The sequence below is a fragment of the Calidris pugnax genome, unplaced genomic scaffold, assembly GCF_001431845.1.
Source record: "Calidris pugnax isolate Ruff unplaced genomic scaffold, ASM143184v1 scaffold118, whole genome shotgun sequence".
Lineage (NCBI taxonomy): Eukaryota > Metazoa > Chordata > Aves > Charadriiformes > Scolopacidae > Calidris > Calidris pugnax.
Window position 1 is genome coordinate 898,058 of NW_015090855.1, and position 18,638 is coordinate 916,695.

General features: G+C 37.9%; 1 protein-coding gene across 5 annotated transcripts in view; it reads right to left on the reverse strand.

The window, feature by feature from the left end:
- Positions 1–18,638, reverse strand: part of SULF2 (sulfatase 2) — a 153,149-nt gene that overhangs the window by 35,927 nt on the left and 98,584 nt on the right. For all 5 annotated transcript variants that reach the window (XM_014943717.1, XM_014943713.1, XM_014943715.1 and 2 more), the window contains exons 5-8: positions 10,518–10,669; positions 6,869–7,038; positions 2,287–2,437; positions 665–840 (exon numbers count right to left, since the gene is read on the reverse strand). In XM_014943717.1, coding sequence (XP_014799203.1) covers positions 665–840; positions 2,287–2,437; positions 6,869–7,038; positions 10,518–10,669 — 649 coding nt within the window. The remainder of the gene's footprint in view (positions 1–664; positions 841–2,286; positions 2,438–6,868; positions 7,039–10,517; positions 10,670–18,638) is intronic.

The following is an 18,638-nucleotide window of genomic DNA, read 5'->3' on the forward strand; positions in this document are numbered from 1 at the left end:
TTTCTTAGCTGATCAAAGCTACCATTTTAATTAACAGTCATATTCTGCATGCTTGCGTGCATCCGACAAACAGCCTTAACCATGTAATCTCAAAGGATGAGCCAAAAAGAATCTTTTGTGGATGGTAATATATGAACTATTATGTACATTCTACTTTCATAAACTGAAACAAGTGACTCCACTCAAACGTTCAGCAATAATTATCTACCCTGGTAGTGAACGTTATACAGTGTATTTTTTACCTTGAAAATATCATAGTTCTGTGCATTATTTGCATCCCTCAAAAGGGGGCAAATGAATGTTTCCTAGAGTGGACATATTTCAAAGTGGCTTTTTCAACTCCACCCACAAAAGTGCAGTGGCTTGTGCCACACGCCTACGCAAGCAAAAAGGCAATGGTGTAAAACTGTGACGCTGTTCTATCAGCACCTGTTATCAGTTCTGCTCTCTGAGGAGACGTGATTCTGCCAAAGCTGAGCAGGAAGGTTATCAGTTCTGCTTCCTGAGCAGACGTGATTCTGCCAAAGCTGAGCAGGAAGTCAGGCAGGACGGGCAGAACTTTGTGCCTCTCTCTGGATCCATGTCAATAGAACTAGAGATGTGACCACAAAGGATTTATTCTGGTCATTATTTAAACACACACACACAATAGCCAAGAACTTACAAGGATCCAGCCTCCACATTTGGACCTCGGACGTAGAAAGGAACTCTGATATCAAACTCATATGGCATGGACTTCCCTTTCACCAGCCCAAACTGCCCAATATGATACCCATGGTCTGCTGTGTAGATTATATATGTATTGTCCAGTTCACCTGTTTCAACTAATGTATTGTAAATCTGAAAAAAAGCAAAACAAAATACGAAATTAGTTCCATTGAGTAGTACTATATGTAGAATACTGGATATAATTTTCTGCCTATGCCTAATATGCAAATAAAGAACAATTCAGGATGGCAGTGAGAGATTACAATGAAACATTCTGAATAATCCATAATTACATCATAATTTTATTAACTGAATATTGTGGCTATTACAAGGCAAACTTCTGTCTTCTGTTTTACGGTAAATACATTAGCAGGACTCGTTTTCAAAAGTGTTTGGGTTCAGTATTTTGCACGAGAGCCAACAAGGTAAATACATACAGTAACAGAAAGTCTCAAGGTGATAAGCATTTTTGAAATTTTCTCTCCACCTTTATCTTTTTCCTGCAGCAAATAATTTTATAAAATGGAGAAAAGTCTCAAGGTGATAAGCATTTTTGAAATTTTCTCTCCACCTTTATCTTTTTCCTGCAGCAAATAATTTTATAAAATGACAGCATTTTGAATCTCACACTTATTTAAGCAACGCTCAATGATCTTGCCTTCAGACAAATGAGTCCCCGTCTTGCAGAATATTTGCAAAATCTCTTCCACATAAATACCACTCAGTCATACTCTCTCACTAGCTGGGGAACTAACACTGAGAATTAAGAAGAGCTTTAACTTTGTAATTGCTTCTATAGATTTACATGAGAATCTTTATGAGAAATGTACCAACCTGAGCACCAAAGATCACTTTTTATGTGACATTTTCACTTGCAAAAGTACGAAGGTGGTGGGGCACCACTTTAGTGCCTCACAAACCCAGAACACATCAGCACAGAAGAAAACAAACTCTGTTGTTGTTTTGTTTTGAGTGGTTTTTTGGTTCTTTTTTGGGCTGTCTTGTTTGTTTGTCTGGTTTTGTTTTTTAATTTTTGAAAGACTGTTAGATGCATATAATTCACTAAACTTGCCAATTACAACTAAAAACCAACCCGACTGATTTTTACCTGCAGTGAATCACCCAAAGTGAAACCATTTTACTAAATAGACAATCAAAATAGTGTAGTAAAACAGCCGATCTCCCCTAATGCTGGTATCTGATCCACCTAAACAGGTTCATTAATACGAAGTAGAGCTCATACTTGCCTCAATCAGTAATTATAAGACATTACTAGCAAGTTGATGCAATGCCATTCAGATAATCTCATCTTTGCCTGACAGGACTCCTCTTATTTTATATTCTACCTTTTCTGAATAAGAATGCCAAGAGATAAGCAGTAAATTGCAACACCTTTAAATCTGCCTTCTATCAACTGGAAACCCATTCTTTTTCAGAGTAGCTTTTAGCTAATTCAGACATTTCTGTTCAAGACACCCAGCTTGCACCAAGAGATTTCATTATTACATAATGCACACTTAATTAAAAAAAATAATATTTTGGCATCTGTATAGCCAAAAAAGTGACTACCAATCTTACCATCTCCATAGAGTCATCCACAGACATGAGTGTTTGAAGGCGCTTTCTCTGTAGCATGTTAGTGAACTCCATATGGATCGGTTTCATGGGACCTGTGTACCTCATTATCCAGTGCTTGTCTGGGTTTGGAGCATAGTTATAACTGGGAGTGCTAAAGAACAGGGAGAAAACCAGAACTTCTTAGCAGTGTAGAAAAAAGTCATAGTGATGTCTACCAATCATTTCTATTTGACCAACACTATAGGACTGACTCTCTGAGATGCACAAGAAAATATTAGATTTACTTTGGAAAAGTCTTATACTTTTATGTTCTATATGAAACATGGGAGAATGAAAAGAACTCTGTGGGGAATAAAATCCATTACAAGAGTAAATATACATTGCTTTTGCGGACTAACATGGATACATTTCAAGGCCAAGAGACTAACCTCAGAGGTCTAACTCCACATGTATGGTGTGGCTGAAGGACATACTAGAGAGTCCTACTCATACAATTGCTTTGCTTTCGCTCAGCCCACATTAGCACCAAATATTATGGCTTGTGTGAGCTGTTTAGTAATAATTATAGAACTTGCTGAAAAGGTTCTACTATGTTCTTCAATGGCTTTTTTGAATTCAACATGAGTGGCTACTTGAATACGTTCACACTCATGTACCTGGAGGAGCACAGGCACCCTACCTAGTGCTATCGAACTGCCTGTGAGCTCGTGGCAAGCAGAAGTGGATACACAGCTGGATTTTAAAGACCTGTCAAGCAAAGCAGGGGTGGGGGGAAATGGGACTGTATTTTGCAGACACTTTCCAGCCAACAAATCCTTTGTGATAACCAGAAACTTTAATTAAAGTCCCTGCAAAATCCCAAGAGCTGGATTCAATGGCCTCCTAGAATCTCACTGCCCCTCCAAGTTCTCATGGACACCATTAAAGTCATGCAGAGAAATATCACTTATTTTCCATAATTTCATGTTGTTGGCAGTTCTAGAAGTTGCTCTTCTGTGCCTAATTATATTGCTCTAGGTTAGCGGGGTCTAAAGAAAGGATTTATTCTGATATATCATTACCATGATGTTGAGTTTCTGCATAATGTCCAACTCACTTGAAATCTACATAATAGCTTACATTTGCAAAAAATATTATTTTTACCTACTCTATTCCTAAAAAAATTGTTATTACTTAAGATTGAGAAACACGTTTGTCAATTTCTTCATACCCTGGCTCAAACACATCACCTGCAGAGTCTAAAATATTAAAAATTACTTTTCCCAAGTGATTTGTTGAGGCTTCCCTTTTTCATTCGAAGCAATAAACTCAGTCTATGCAAATGCACAAGCCAACAGAGTGACACAGTAACACAGGAAAAAAATAGCAGATATTCAGTTATTTTCTTCTTCCCAACAAAACAATTTCCTAATATATACAGCTCCCATTTGGCAAATATCTACAGTTGGCTTTGTATATGCAGCAGGATAAGTTATTAAGATAAACAATAGTAATATAAGTTCAAACTTCTCCTCAAAATACTGTGTATCTAATGTCTCTTTGAATTTGACAGGTAGTCTTAAGAGTTTTAATATAAACATGAAATTAATAATCTGACAGTGAAATGTTCTATGCCGAAAGCCTCTGTTAGATGCTATCTGAAAAATGTGCGTAGGCGGCAAATGGAGGCTTCTTCATATAGGGAGGAAAGGGCTGGTGTTTATTCTCTCTGTATTGTTAATAGCCTCTTGAATTTCAGAATGTTATTGTGGCTGAAATAATGACATTGCTCCTTTGAAAACGCTGACAGTTATGGAAACTGTTGCTATGTGATGCCCAGAATGAATAAAAAATGCTTGGCAAACTCCTTTTCAGCTTACTTTGTGATTTCCTGGCTGATTTGAAACCTCCCGCTGTTTAATCCAACCAAAGCCCGTGATTTTCTTTGATTACTACAAATGTAACCCTCTTACACTTAACAGATTTGTCCGTCTTATGGGAAAAATACACAAATATAACATTCCTAGAAGTTGGTTAAGATAACCCTCTTCAAATGGACTCAGAAGATAAGTCCTAGTCTGATTGCATTTGACCTTGGGCAAGATGGGTGGTAAAATGTACCCTCTATAGAAATAACATTTCTGATCACCGTTAAACTGCCCAGCTGTTCCATTCTCTGCAGCTATCAGTACGGACACTAAAAAAGGAAAACCAGCCATGTAGAGCCTAGGGATTTCCTACGTGAATGCTGGTTGATGCGAATAATTTTCAAACAAGGAAAGCCTGCAGATGCACACGATAAGGAGCCCTACAGAACCAGATGGAGAGAGACTGCAGTGTAGGGTGGAATGGTCCTACCAGTGAGTACATGTGATAACAGAAGCAAGAGAAAAGCAGCATAAATTAGCAACACAAGTACCTACCAGAGTTCCCAAGCAAAGAAGTACTCTGTCAGTCAATGTAAAATCCACACCACTAACTTTCAGCTGCCATTAGCAGTGCTACACAATGCAGTGTGTGGCAGCCTGTGCAAGCGTTACAATCACACCTTCACTTTGCCATGTGGATATAGCTCTAGAATCTACCTGCAGACTTCACCAGCGCTGCCACAAGAAGAGGTGCAGAGACACAGCACATGGTTACTGCCCTCTGACTCCAGGGCTGGGCAAAGACTTTGTTCAGGGTATTACTTACTGCCTTCGGACAATTCACAGGAAGTGTTCTGCCTCTGCTCTGATCCTTCCCTGCCACAGCCACGTGACAACAAACCCGTGAGAACTGCCTACACCCCTGTATCATTGACATTTTCTGACATTTATCTGCTACTAAGAGATTCCCTGGAATGTGGGAACAACGGAAAACATGGAAAGTAGAGAACTAATTTGTACATACAGTGAGGGAATGATGCACGCTCTGCACTTCTGCGTTTCATCTTAAACCCAGGCCAATGATAACCCTTACAGATTGTTATGATGTAGTGCTGGGAAAATTATTTAGAATAAGATCGACGGTTTCTTTGCACAAGATGTACTTAAAATCCTATTTTATGTTAATATCCAAAAGAAAAACACAGTTTCCTTAATCTGCTAAGATAATTTGTTTCTTCACAAACAAAACTGGTTCCCACGAAGCAGGACGCTTCCTGTATAAATGTTATCATTGTAAGAAAAGTCACCTACAATTAAAAACAGCTTTGTGTAACTACTTTATAATCAGGAAGATAAACCTAGTTTGTGTGTAAAAAAAATTAAACTATGAGGAAATGAAAAAATAGACGTAGTTTATATTTTCATTGCTGGCCTTTCCTCAAATCCTTCTACTCTTTTTCATTCGACTAGCATAGTTAAATTGCTACAAAACGCTGCCTGATAAATTATTATCATCTCTGAGATACAAATGCCTTCCAAAGGAACTTCTAATAAGACTGAGGTCAATACTGGGCATAAGCTACAAGAAGTTGCTCATTTGGCATTTCTGTAATTTTCATTTCAAAGAAAATAAACGAGCGTAAGACTGCAAACAAACACAAAATGCTGCATTGCTGTAGATCTAGGACACAGATTCTCTTTGGTAGCACAGCACAAAATAATGAAATATAGAATTCTAAGTTACGCAATACCAAGACAATAGAATAAAGGAAGCTTTTTCTCTCAGACTCTATTTTAAATAAAGTGAAAAAGCTGAAATGGATTTCACTGGACTTTGGACAAGTCCTGAGCAGCTTCGGCCACCAATTCATTAATACGAGTTCCCAGTTCCTTCACATATCCAAAAATAAAACAGAATTCCCCTTCAAAAAAAAAGGGGGGGAAGAAAGCGAAGAAAGAAGAAAGTTACAAATGTTGAACATCAATGAAGGCATGAAGCCAGTAACTAGAAAAATACTGGAAAGTTTTCAGTTGTGCCAAAAGATTATTTGGGAGAAACCATTCATTTTATCACCATTTGAGGAGATGCCTGTAATGGAACATTGCAGAGCTATACCTGTAAAATGTCTCTGTGCTATAAACAGGAACCGTCTCATCACGGAGCTTATGAACATGTTAACTCAAGTACCGGGTGATACTGCTTTTGGGACCTGTTCAAGACATTGTACTGGGTCATGTAGAGACATAACAGCTCATTCAGAAATAGCTTGTCTAATTTGGTGCTGCAGGCCTGTATTTCCTTACTTTCCATGTATGAAATAGGAGCAATAACTATTGCATTCTACCTGAGTTTTGGTAATAGCCATAAAATAATAAGGACAGGGAGATAGAGTTTCTTCCCCTGAAGAGATTACAGCCCAAGAACCCCTGCTCAAAATAAAAGTGCTTTACTTCCCAAACAGGTTGTAACAAAGCCCAATTAATTCAACATGAATCTTTCCATTTATCTCAGTGAGCTACAATTCTGAGTTCTAGATGCAGTAGCAATTCTCAAGATACTTCTACTATTCTGAAGAGGTAAAATAAATAAGTAAATCTCCAAACCCTTCTTATGCATTTGTGACAAACATGGCAAAAGCATTATAAAGCAAACATTGTTCCCCCAGAGGTACCCAGGACTTCTATACTCCTGCACCTGGAAATAAAAGGGTTTTTATTTTTTTATCTTTCCTTACATGTGCTGTGAGGCATTAGGAAAGAGATGTGAGTACTGAGGGGCTGAATCTTCAGGGCCGTGAGGAGCAGCATGGCTTATAACCATCAGTACAGGCCTGTGAGGATACATCTTCTTTGAGATTCTGAAGAAGGTAATACTGTCATTGGTAATCAGATCAGTTAGATAATCCTGCAAGTAGAAGTAAAAGTATAATGAGATACTTGAAAAATATTTTTAAGTTGGGGGGTGAGATGGGAAGGGGAGGTCTGAGGTACCACACGAAACAGGAAAAAAGAAGCTACTTTACTCAGAATGGGAAGAGGAGGGAGTAAGTTACAGGTGATAAAACTTCAAAAACTAAAACCAAGTAATTCTTTCTTCACTGCCTAAAAATATGAAAAGCAACAGCTTCCTCTCAGAAATGAATGACATTAAAGAAGATCAAATAGGACTCTTTCTTCCCAGGCTGTTTAATTACATTATGAAGATCACAATAGTAAACACAATGACCAGGTATTAATACAAAAAATAGAAAACTATGGGTCAATTTCTTTGCTTTTTGGTGCCAATATCTTCAAAGTGCTTACACCATAAAAGGACTTTGAAAATCCAAAAGATATGATGTTAATTTTTCTTAACCTCTTTCTGAACCAGAAGTCACTAAAGGTAGAAGATGCTGGGCTAATTGGACCCAAAATTTCATTCAATATTATGTTCACAGTAACAACCTGATAGAGGTATAGCTCTATCAAATGCATTGCTGAGAATTTAGAAAACTTCCTTTGGAAGTTAGGGACTATCTTCACTTTTTTAAAGAAGTATCATTATCATTCTTTTGATATCTGCTGGAGCTATATGGATTGAAGACAGTCTTTTTAATGACAAGCCATGCTCTCTCTTAGGCTGCATCACAGGAAATGCTGCAAATATAACCTTCACACATGAGCAGGATAGTAAACTGCACCTTTAAAAAACAAAATAATAACTGCCATGTCACAGCTGAATGTGAAAATCAGACACAAAGTATGCCTCTGGTCAAGTGAACAAGTACAAGGTGTGGTACACACTGGATTGCATCTCCTTTGAAGCACAGCTTCCAGTCCCTGGTTCAGACACTTGCTCCCCTTTACCAATGCCAATGTCCTTGGTGTGAGAAGTTAGCTTAGCATTCATCAAAGGAAACCTTCTTCATTGACTGTATTTACTACCCCCAAGTTATTTCCTGTGTATCCCAGAACAAGGCTGGCAAAGTTTTCATTTATAATTTTACACTTTTGTCCCAACATGAGGCCTGTACATTACGAAACTGCCATGATTATGACTGTTATTGATATGATACTTTCACTCATGAAAGCAGGTGTAAACAGGCATAATTCCATCCAAGTCAACTGAGGGGTCTCCATGCGGGGAAGGGAGAAGGTACAATAACCCAGACCAAAGCAAAACTGACTTCTGAACATCCTGAGACTGTATTCATGGCTGAGAGAAAATACGGAGAGCCCACAAAAATGCCCTGGCATTTATCTAAAATGTGCCTGCTCTTTAAGCTGGTCGGTCACTTTTGTAAGGGAGTAACTAATTTTTGATTTGGCCATTACAAGAGCATAGTTTCTAAACTTCATTTTGAAGATGAAGGTTTTCAACTGGTCAAGTGACAATCATTCCAATTCAGTGTTGCAAAGCCAGTGTTTACCAGACCAAAAGACCAAACAGAAACATTTCCCTTAACTGATTTCTTTTTTTTTTTTTAAAGCTCCAGATTATAGAGGTTGTAGTAGACTGTGCAAACATGTACAAAACTAAAAATTAATCTAAAAAAGTTGACAGAATCTGAAAAAGAAAAATCGAAGTACAATATATTCTATTAGAAAATCTGAAAGCATTTGTAAAGATTTGATTTTCAGAAGGTAAGTGTTCAGCAGTCACTTTGGAGGACCAAATCAGAAATGTTTTTTTCTAGTTTTCCACTGACATGTAATCAACATTAACTATGTCAAGTAGATAGGGGTAAAATTAATCTGATTATATTATTAATTGCTAGAAAATTAAGTTTCCAGCAACAAAAACAGCAGGAAAGAAAGAGAAGCAATCTTGTATTTCAGCTTCTGTTTGTTCATTTGAACTCCAGTGTTAATACCAACAAGTGCTGTTGCTCTGTGCACCATCATCTGTTTATTACCATAGCTGTGTACTATGCAAGAATATGAAGATAATAAAAACATTTATATTTTCATCAGACTTTTTGTATTTATTACCAAACTCGGTAAGAAAAACTAAACCAAATGAAAACCTAAACATTTTCAAGTATTGCATACACAGAAGAGAGCTGAGGATACTGGAACATAAAGTTCCCTGTTGGCTCCTTGGTACAATTGGGAACAGTCCCCTATGAAATCACTGACATTATTCTACGTAAGATATATTTCCATCATAACACTTTTGGTACATGGCTGTAAAGATTAGCTCTCATTTTTCATAGATCAGAAGGGAAATAAAAGACAAATAATTCTGTACATCAGTTGCCCCTTCCCCTTCGCAGCTGGTGACAGAAAAGAAAACCCTAGAAGCCTGTTAAGTTTTATCTTTCAACACAAAGTACATTTAATTAAAAATGGCAAATAGGGGAGGGGAAGGGAGAAAATCACACAGACATTAACCTTTTAAAGGAAAAGCTGACTGTGAACTCACTGCTAATGAAACACAAATACGGAAGCTGGATTTGTGCTCAATGAGAAAAAGAAAATCAAATCCCTGTTAAGCAAATACACCTCACAAATTAGTATCGCTCCAGACTGAGTCAACTTCGTAAATTATACACTACTTAAACCAACAGCAGTTTATGGATAAATTTATTTATCTTCATACTTCAGGGACAATTCAGGCCATTTTAAGAATTCACAGAAGCTGGTTCCTTTGGAAAGGTAACACTTTTGGCTGAAATAAACATAATCCTGACTGCGAACAGGTAACGGCTTGAGCTGTAACGTGTGCTAGATGAGGAAGAAAAATGCTACTGCATTTGACAATGATTACCAAGCATTTTAGTAAGTTTGGCCAAGGTGTAACATCTTTGCAAGGATATTAGGAAACATACGTGCCTGTAACAATACACGGAGATATAAATTTAATAGTTAAATTCTCTACTCATTCAGAATGATTGTAAGATATACCAAGATATTATGAATTCTCCATCATATTATGGCTGTGAAACAAGTTCCTTAAACTAACATAAAAAGATGGGTCTAGCTGGAGGGAACTGGATTCTTATCTCATTTACGCTTGTGTAACTCCACTGGAGCCAGTTCTATAGCAGGGGAATAGATGACAATCAGACCCAGCACACAATAATTACAGTACAAAGCACAGAAATTGTTATCATGAAACATTTAAATCCATTTTCACGTCTTCAGCTCATAATATATAACACAGTCTCAGGACACTTTGTTTGCTTCCATTGCTACTAATAATGTTTTCAGTAACATGACCCTCCCAGAACGGAAGATAAGGAAAACTCCAAACACAATGCCTGTTGGGTTATAGCTAATGGTACATGTAGCAGCTCTCAAGTACGAAATGAATTCTTTAGTTAGTCTGAAACCATAAAAGTGCAGCTTTCTTGCAGTCATGTCCAAATGTTAAAAAAATAGAAATAAATCAATAGGACGTACCCTGGAGTAGTCATATCCATGCTTCTCCTTCACTCCATTTCTACAGAGTGTGTAGTTGTAAAATCGAGAGTTTTTAAGCAATCCAACCCATTCCTTCCAACCAGGAGGAACATAAGAGCCGTTGTATTCATTAAGGTACTTTCCAAAGAAAGCTGGGGGTAGAGAAAGCAGAATCATCGTAAGAAAGCATAACAAGCTCTTCAAAGACACCATATTTAACCATATTCTTTCCTTTCTGTCTCTTCTGAGATGAGCTTGGTTTTCTTCATTCTGATACATTTAAGTTAACAAATAAGTTCTGTGTTATAAATTTCCCTCTCTTTATTTCAGAGCTCCATAATGCAGATCTTTTGATTTACAACCTGACTGTGTATGCGGGAAACTGGACCACAATTACCACTATATTCTCTTTAATGCCTGATATATTCAGACAAACAAAATAGAGAATGCTTCAAATAGTGCCAGTTGCCACATTATCTCATCCTACTCTGAATCACCCAATTTAGCTACATTTTTCATTTTGGTTACACCCATTTAAGCCATCTCCACCTAAGGAACTGGCAGAAGCAATGAAGTCACTAATAGGAGCTTGGCCTGGGAGAAATTATGACAAATGAGGACCATAAATATCATGAGATTTTAAACTTGCTGCAAAGAAGAAATGAAGCAGCAGCCTGTTTGGCAGAAGAAGTACAGAATGAGCAAAGGATTCTTACAGAACACAGGGCAGGCCCTTGAGCCATGCTCCCAGAAGAGCTACGTACATACTAGCCTTGTTCTGTAAGCCACAAGTGCACAGACACAATGTATTTGCCAGAAAATGGTTAAGGAAAATGAAAAGCATTAGATTTCTATGAGAAAAACACAAATTCTCTAAAGGACATGATGTACCCAATGATGCTTTCACAGTATTCCAGTAAAAAAATAAAAAAAATAAAGGAACATATTTTTCAGTATTGCTTTATATGTTATATCTTCACTATGCAAGTACAGAATAAATTATACTGGAAGACTCCATTCATCTAGCTAGTGTTTTTAAAGCTTAAAGGCAAAATTCTGCTTTTAGGTCTGCAGGCTGCACCATGATTCAGCATGTGACTTTTTGTGGTTAGAGCTCAGATCTCAATTTTTGAATGGTCTGGCAGTACAAGTTAGCACTCCCATAGTGACTAGCACAAACACCTTTGCACTTGTTCCACTTGTCTTACAAATATTTTTAATCCAGAGGCAGCATCTCACACTGGCCATTGGAATGCCTGTGCTTCTATAAGGACAACAGAATATCTAAGATTCTGTTCTTAGACTTACATTAAACCTCACCTCATAATCTACCGGATTTGAGGACACAATTCACAGTTCTCAGGTTCTTAAAGATTTTTTTTAAGTTTGCAGCCTATAGTGTCTGATACTGCACCGTCTTGTACTCATACAAGTGCAAGGAGCAATACTGTGGATAGAGCAGAACAGCTCTGCAGTCAGTGTAAAAAGGGCCAGCCTCACTGAAGTCAATGGATTGACATCTATTTGTGGATAGCTGAATACCTGTCCAAAAGACAGACACAGTGAGAAACAGCAATGCAAAACAGTATGTGAGAGCTCCATATCATTATCTGATAGTTTTGGGTTTTTTCCCTAAAAAAAGGGGAAACATTATATTAGCAATGAAATAATATAGCAGAATGGAATTAAGTATTAATTTACAGGAAGCAAGTACTTTGTGCACTGAATGTCCATAAGATCCAACTCAAAGTGCTCAGGTAGAATGCAAAAGCATATTTTGAAGCATGAACAAATTTCATTGTATTCAATTGACGTGTATGGTGAGCCAAGAGAAAGTGAATGTTTGAGATCTTTCAAAGCATTCAAAAGAGATTAAAATGCTGACAAAATTAAGATCTATGTCACAGAAGATGAGGAAGGCACTCCTATTGGGACGCAATTAATGAAATCCTTAAGATTACACTGTGCTTTCAAAATGTTTTGCAAAAGCAGGTAAGGTGCTATGCTATTTTAGAGATGAGCTGCTTACAAAAGGGTTTACAGAGTGATAAGAACGCTGCAGAAAAGAATTTGTTTCACTGGCCTGAACTACCCCATGATGTCTTCTTTAACCAAGCAACGTAAACTGGCAGCAACGAACAAAGCAAAATCTACTCCACTGTGGATGAAAATCATCACGTTACTCGGGGGCTGCACTTATACAGTATATACACTTCTGCTATATGATTTTGCTTTATGAACAGCCTCCAAATTTTAAAGAATGAAAGGCAATTCACAGCAATTGTGGCCAATAAAACAATACAGATGTACATTTTTTCTTGTCCTAGTAACAAAGACCACAGGGACTGAAACACTGGCCAGTGTCTACAGTAGCAGGTATGCGCAGGGCAGTCCAAAGCCTTTTGTCCCCCATTCAACATACTCTATCCAAACAGAGATATATTTGGCACTTCTGCTCACGGGAACCAATCCGCTCCTAAACCCTCTGGCTGAGCCAGCTGAAGAACTCAGGAAAGGGGCATTCTGTAAAGAATTACTTCATTGTTATTCTGCAGAGGCATTAAAGGAAAGTCTGGCGGAAGTTCCTTCCAGCACCTTTTGCATACCCCCCATTGTACATTCAGGATGTCTTTATAATCTTTCATGGATGTCAAAGTGCTTTAAATAATTTTCTCTGCTGTTTCCAATCTTCCATTTCACATCTTTTTCTTTTTTCTTTTTTTTTTCAGCTGTTTAAAGGTTTGTTGTTCAAGAATTTTTAAACGTCACTCCTCTGCAGTACAAAACGTTGGGTTACAACAATAAAGCTCTCTTGATGCTGGTGAAAGATTTTGATTTTGGATTGTAAAGATTCTCTCTAACACAATTTTTCCCCTCATCAGATTAGTTCACCACCAGAGACAGCTGCTCACTAGAGTACACATGCCTTTGGTACATCCAATTTCAAACTGCTCCAAGATTTCATTAATTCAGGGAGGCTGCTGTTTGATATGCTCAGCCATGTTCCTATATCCAGTCTATGTAACGATCATTAAAAAACATCCATCCAAATGGCTGTTTTTAATAAATGCATTAAGAATGGGATTTTCCTTTCTTTAAATACTATAAATGTAGTTTCTCCTAAGACTACAGAAAACAGGATATACAAGAACGGAGTCCTTTGTACACTGTTACCACTTCCGCAGGGGTTCATAACCTTCTAAAGCTCTTTTCTCAGAGTCTCACCCTTCTAGTGATAAGCACCTGGAAAATTCTTTGGTATAGAGTGGAATTTTTACAAGAGGTTTTGTTTTTTAAACTCTTCCTGTGAGAAAAAAAAAAAATTGCACACAAAAGAATTTTCCCTGTGCTATCAATTAATATGAAGGTCACTCTGAATATAACACAACTGCAGATACACCAAGGCCACAGCTCACTGCTTAAAAAGCAGATCCAGCATATTGTCAAATGTAGTGTAAAAGCACAATTACATGAATGGACATCAAGGCATCATCTATCATCACTGGAAATGTTCAAGCTAGTTCTCTCATCTAGCTAAATCATCTGACAAACTCTACAAGTTTGTTAGGTTCCACCCCTGCCTTTTTTAAAATACTAATTCTTTGCCTAATACCTACCTAGAAATACTTAAAGCAACAAAAATGCATCTAACAAAGGATATTCACAAAACTTTGCAGTAAATTGAAAACTAAGATAATTCAAGGTGCATCAATAAAATGATGCAAGGAAGTCAACTGAGTTTCCTCAGTGTAGAACTGCCAGCAGATCAGATTTAAACACAGAATTTGAGTCTTTCATTCCTTTCATTCAGTTTCCTTGATTGGGTAGCGCTGATTCTGACCACAGTTAGTCACCTGTTCAGACACAGTTCTGGTAACTACTGGCTAAGATCACTTACCCATTCCACTAAACATAGTTTAATGGCCTGTTTAACAAATGACCCTAGCACTTAAGCTCATTTTAAATAAAGTAAGAAGATGAAATCAAGAAAGGACTGCATGAGAGGAGTACTGGTGTTAATGTCCTGACAGTGATACGTTCCATCCTGGTGGGAAGCAGTGAAAGATAAAGCTCTTGCCATGTGTCCAGCTGAGTCAGGCTACGCACTAGAAAAATGTACTCCGTGGAGCAACGGTAGCCTGGCTTCAGGGGGACCTAATCAACTTTTCACCAGTGAGGAGATGATTGAGAAAACAAAGCCAGGCTCTTCATGGTGGTGTACGGTGGGAGGACAGTATAGATCAAATTAAGTAAGGTTCAGCCTGGATGGTAAGAAAAGCTTTTTCCACAAAGAGAAGAGTCAAAGAGTGAAACGGGTTGCTCAGAAAGACTGCACAATTCCAGTCCTGGGTGTTTTGCAAGACTAGACTGGACAAAGCCCTCAGCAACATGGCCTACAGCAGGCTTTGAGCAGGTGGTGGAAAAGAGACCAGCTGATGTCCCTTCCAACCTGAATTAGCCAGTGAACCTGTGATGGACTAAGAGATTTATGAGGCCCACCTTCAGTTGAACATACACGATTCCAGGATTTTAGAACTTAGAAATAACGACTAGAATTTATAAATATTCATGCACTCATAATAAATACTGAAGCTGAGAAAAAGTAGAATTCAGCTTTTTGTTACTCCTGGACAGTAAGCTCAGTATTTATACCACACAGCCCTCCTCCTGGAGCCTTCTCTTCATATCCTTCATGCTCCTTAGCTGTATCCACCTATTAGCACCCCATTAAATTGTACTTACCACCAAGACTGTGAAGTTAAATGCATGTTTTAAGCTATTAGCCCTCTACATTTAAACAGGAATGTTGTACATTAAGTGCATTAAAGACATTTAAAGCACTGGTTTTCTGTCATATTTCAGCAGATAACTTTCCAGGTATTAACTTAGGTTTTGAGTTGCAAGTCTTAATTACTCACAGGGATTTGTTTACCCCTCTAAAATCTTTTACTTCTGTATCTGATACTAGTTTTCCCCCACTCAAAGCTGAACAATTAGCGACATTTGAGCAATCTTTAATTTTTGGACTGAGGTGAGGGGTGGGGGGATAAGGACAATATTTCTGATCTTATTTCTGCTGTATAGCTAGCAAAAAATTACTTTCAGTACTTTTTGTCCTGTAAGAGACAATCAGAGGAAAGCAGATGAGAAAGCGCTCTCAGCATGGCTACGTACACATGTACCAAGCAGTAAGCCCAAAGGTCAAAGTCAGCTTTGCATTCACATCATGGCCAAATATACTCTTAAACTGACAACATATAATGGAGTAAACTCAGTGAAATTAATGGATTTACAGCAGAAGTATGGGGGGTTCTGAGTTAAAACGCTGTCATTCAATATTAAATTTGGTTCCATGGGAAAGATTTTTGAAGAGACATCAGTTCTCATCAGGTATCAAAATAACTGAGCAGATTTTCCAAAAATCAGTAACTCCTTAGTGCTGAAGTCACCTGAATAAAACAGTCCCAGTTGGCACCTTTAGTGAAAACAGGAAATATGACACTACTGCAAAGATTAGGAGACAAGGCATTACTATTCCTATCTCAGTAACTCCAGCAAATCTAATGAGTTGCACAAAATATGCAGTGAGTTCCCAAACATTAGAGTATTTTTAAGGAGCAAGGGGAGCTTCAGACCACATTTTGTTCTCAGATCCCTTTAGTTCCATCAGTTTCAGGACACTAAGGCTCCGAGTACTTTTTTTGCTGTTTCTTTTCTTTTGTACATCTGCAGCAGCCCTTGAAATGATGGAATTCCTTCAAGTACTTCATCAGTTAGACTAAGGACAGGTGTATACACACACACACTTTATTTTAGTCTATTGTACATGGTAGCCCAGTTTTTCTCTAACCTACAGTACAGTAGATAGTACAAGATTTTCTTAAAGATCACATGCTCCATCCACCATCACAGAGACATAAAAAGAGTAGTATTTAAAGGCAAGAGCCTTTACATGCACAGCTCCTCTCTGTAATTGGAATTAAAATTATTGCTGCAATTCATGAAACATAATAGTTGTAAAACCCATGTTGTACAGTGACTGGTAACCACTGCAGTAAGAATAGCCTCCAGGCTTTCTTATTATGCCAGGCAACTAGTCTGATATCTAGCAGGACAAAGGCAATGCACAGTAATCTTTATGACACCTTTGTTCCTCTTCCTGAATTTGCATTGCACATTTCTCAGTCATGGCCAAGGATCAGTGCCAAGATCTATTTAATGAATCAGGGGAATTGGCTGAAGGGGAGCAGACGAAGCCAAATAAAACAAAAGGGCTCAAACCAAATATTTTGAAATGGTCAACAAGGAATAAAAAGAAGAATGCTGATGGTGAGCCAAGTCTTGCTTGTCTTTCTCAGGTGAGCAAATTCCCAATGGAATTGGGGCCAAACCATGCCTTCACTAATGCCTATGGCAGAGATTACAAAAGTTTAACCAGAACTAGAAATGCAAGGCACAAATATCTTTCTGAATATCCCTCTGACGCTCTCTGAAAGTTAAAGGCAAAAAAATCTAGAAATTGCAATCTTCATATCATCAAACTTTCTTACAATTAAGGACAAGATGACTTCATGTATCACAACAGCATCATTTCCAATTCAGGCAGCACAAGAGAAGGCAGGAGCACTGCTGGGCTACAGCACAGCTCGCTATGGCTCAGTCTGCTCAGATTCCTTGGTGGCCAGTTCTGACCATTCAGATTTTCCACAAAACCTTTCCCAATGTCAAAACCACTACAACAACGAGACATTTTATTTAAAATTTACCATGGATATCACTCCCCTCTTTTACGCATCACGTTCACAGAAGAGTCTTAACCTTTAGGTTTATCCTGCTCTCATCACATGCAACATTTCCTCCTCCGCATAAAAATCAGAAACCTCCCCAGCAGTGGATTGTCAGACCTTTTTTAATAATAAACAATCTAAGCAAAAGCTTATCTAGCTTAACACTGAATCTGCACTAAAATAGCAAAGTCTGCACACCATGCTATTTGGGCCAACTCCAAAAGAATTTCATTTAGAGCCATTTTGTCCATAGGATTTGAAGAAAATGCGACTGCCAACTTTTAGGGAGCTGCTGAGATACGCTCTGCAAGAAGAAATATTTGCTGTACTTTAACAAACTGCTTTTTTCCACCTAGTAATAAACTTGGAAGAACACTACTAAAAGCATTAGTTCATAAATAAAACCAATAAAGTCTTACTGAATCCAATTGGGAGAAAAGTCCAAGCCTGGTTCAATATAACCACAGAATTCCTTTCAACAAGACATTCACTGAAAAAGAAATCCAGATTCTACAGCCCTTTATTGTCTGTACGTTTACCTTTTACTTTTGACCAAAAAATATATTTGACACTTTCTTTTTTCATAAATAACCAGTCACCTCTTACAATCCTAAAATGCAACCATCTCAAAACCATACGTAGTCTTCCCATGCACAACATATACACATGGATGGGAGGTGCTATTGTCTCTAACTCAGCAGATGAGACAGAGGGCTCAGGGCAGTACTCATGCCACTAAAACATACAAGATGACATGAGGATGTTCAGATTCAAAGAAATGGAATTTGACTTCCAGAAACTGGAATTAGAATCTGCGAAGTTTTTAATGTAGGCACTGGTGAGTCTTTGAAATCAGCACTGGTCTCCCATGCACTTTATTAGAGCTGGCACACGGATTATTGTTTTATCTCTGAACTTCCCTCTCACTAAGCTTTTCCGGTGCCCACTAGATTGAGCATTGCTACTGCACAGGGCAAGTATGTGACCACGTGGGCCACATGGAACACGCACACTTTTGGGCATTCAGGAAAGACAACTTAGGAGAACTGTGTTCAATAAACTACATTACTAAATTAAATTTAATGATTTCTAAAGACTTCTGCAAAAAACAAGCATTCCAGAAAAGCAAAGAAAAAAGAATGGAATATACCACGAAGGCTTCACTTGCTAGCTGGATAAAACAAAAGACTTTAAATTGGAGTGAGAAGGAGGGAATCTATTTCTCATTTTTGGCTGATAAGCTATCTAATATTGAACACAATTGGCACTGGAAGATTCAAAACGTAATAAGCCAATAGGTTCTTTTATTTTGTAAGTACTGCCATCCTCGAAG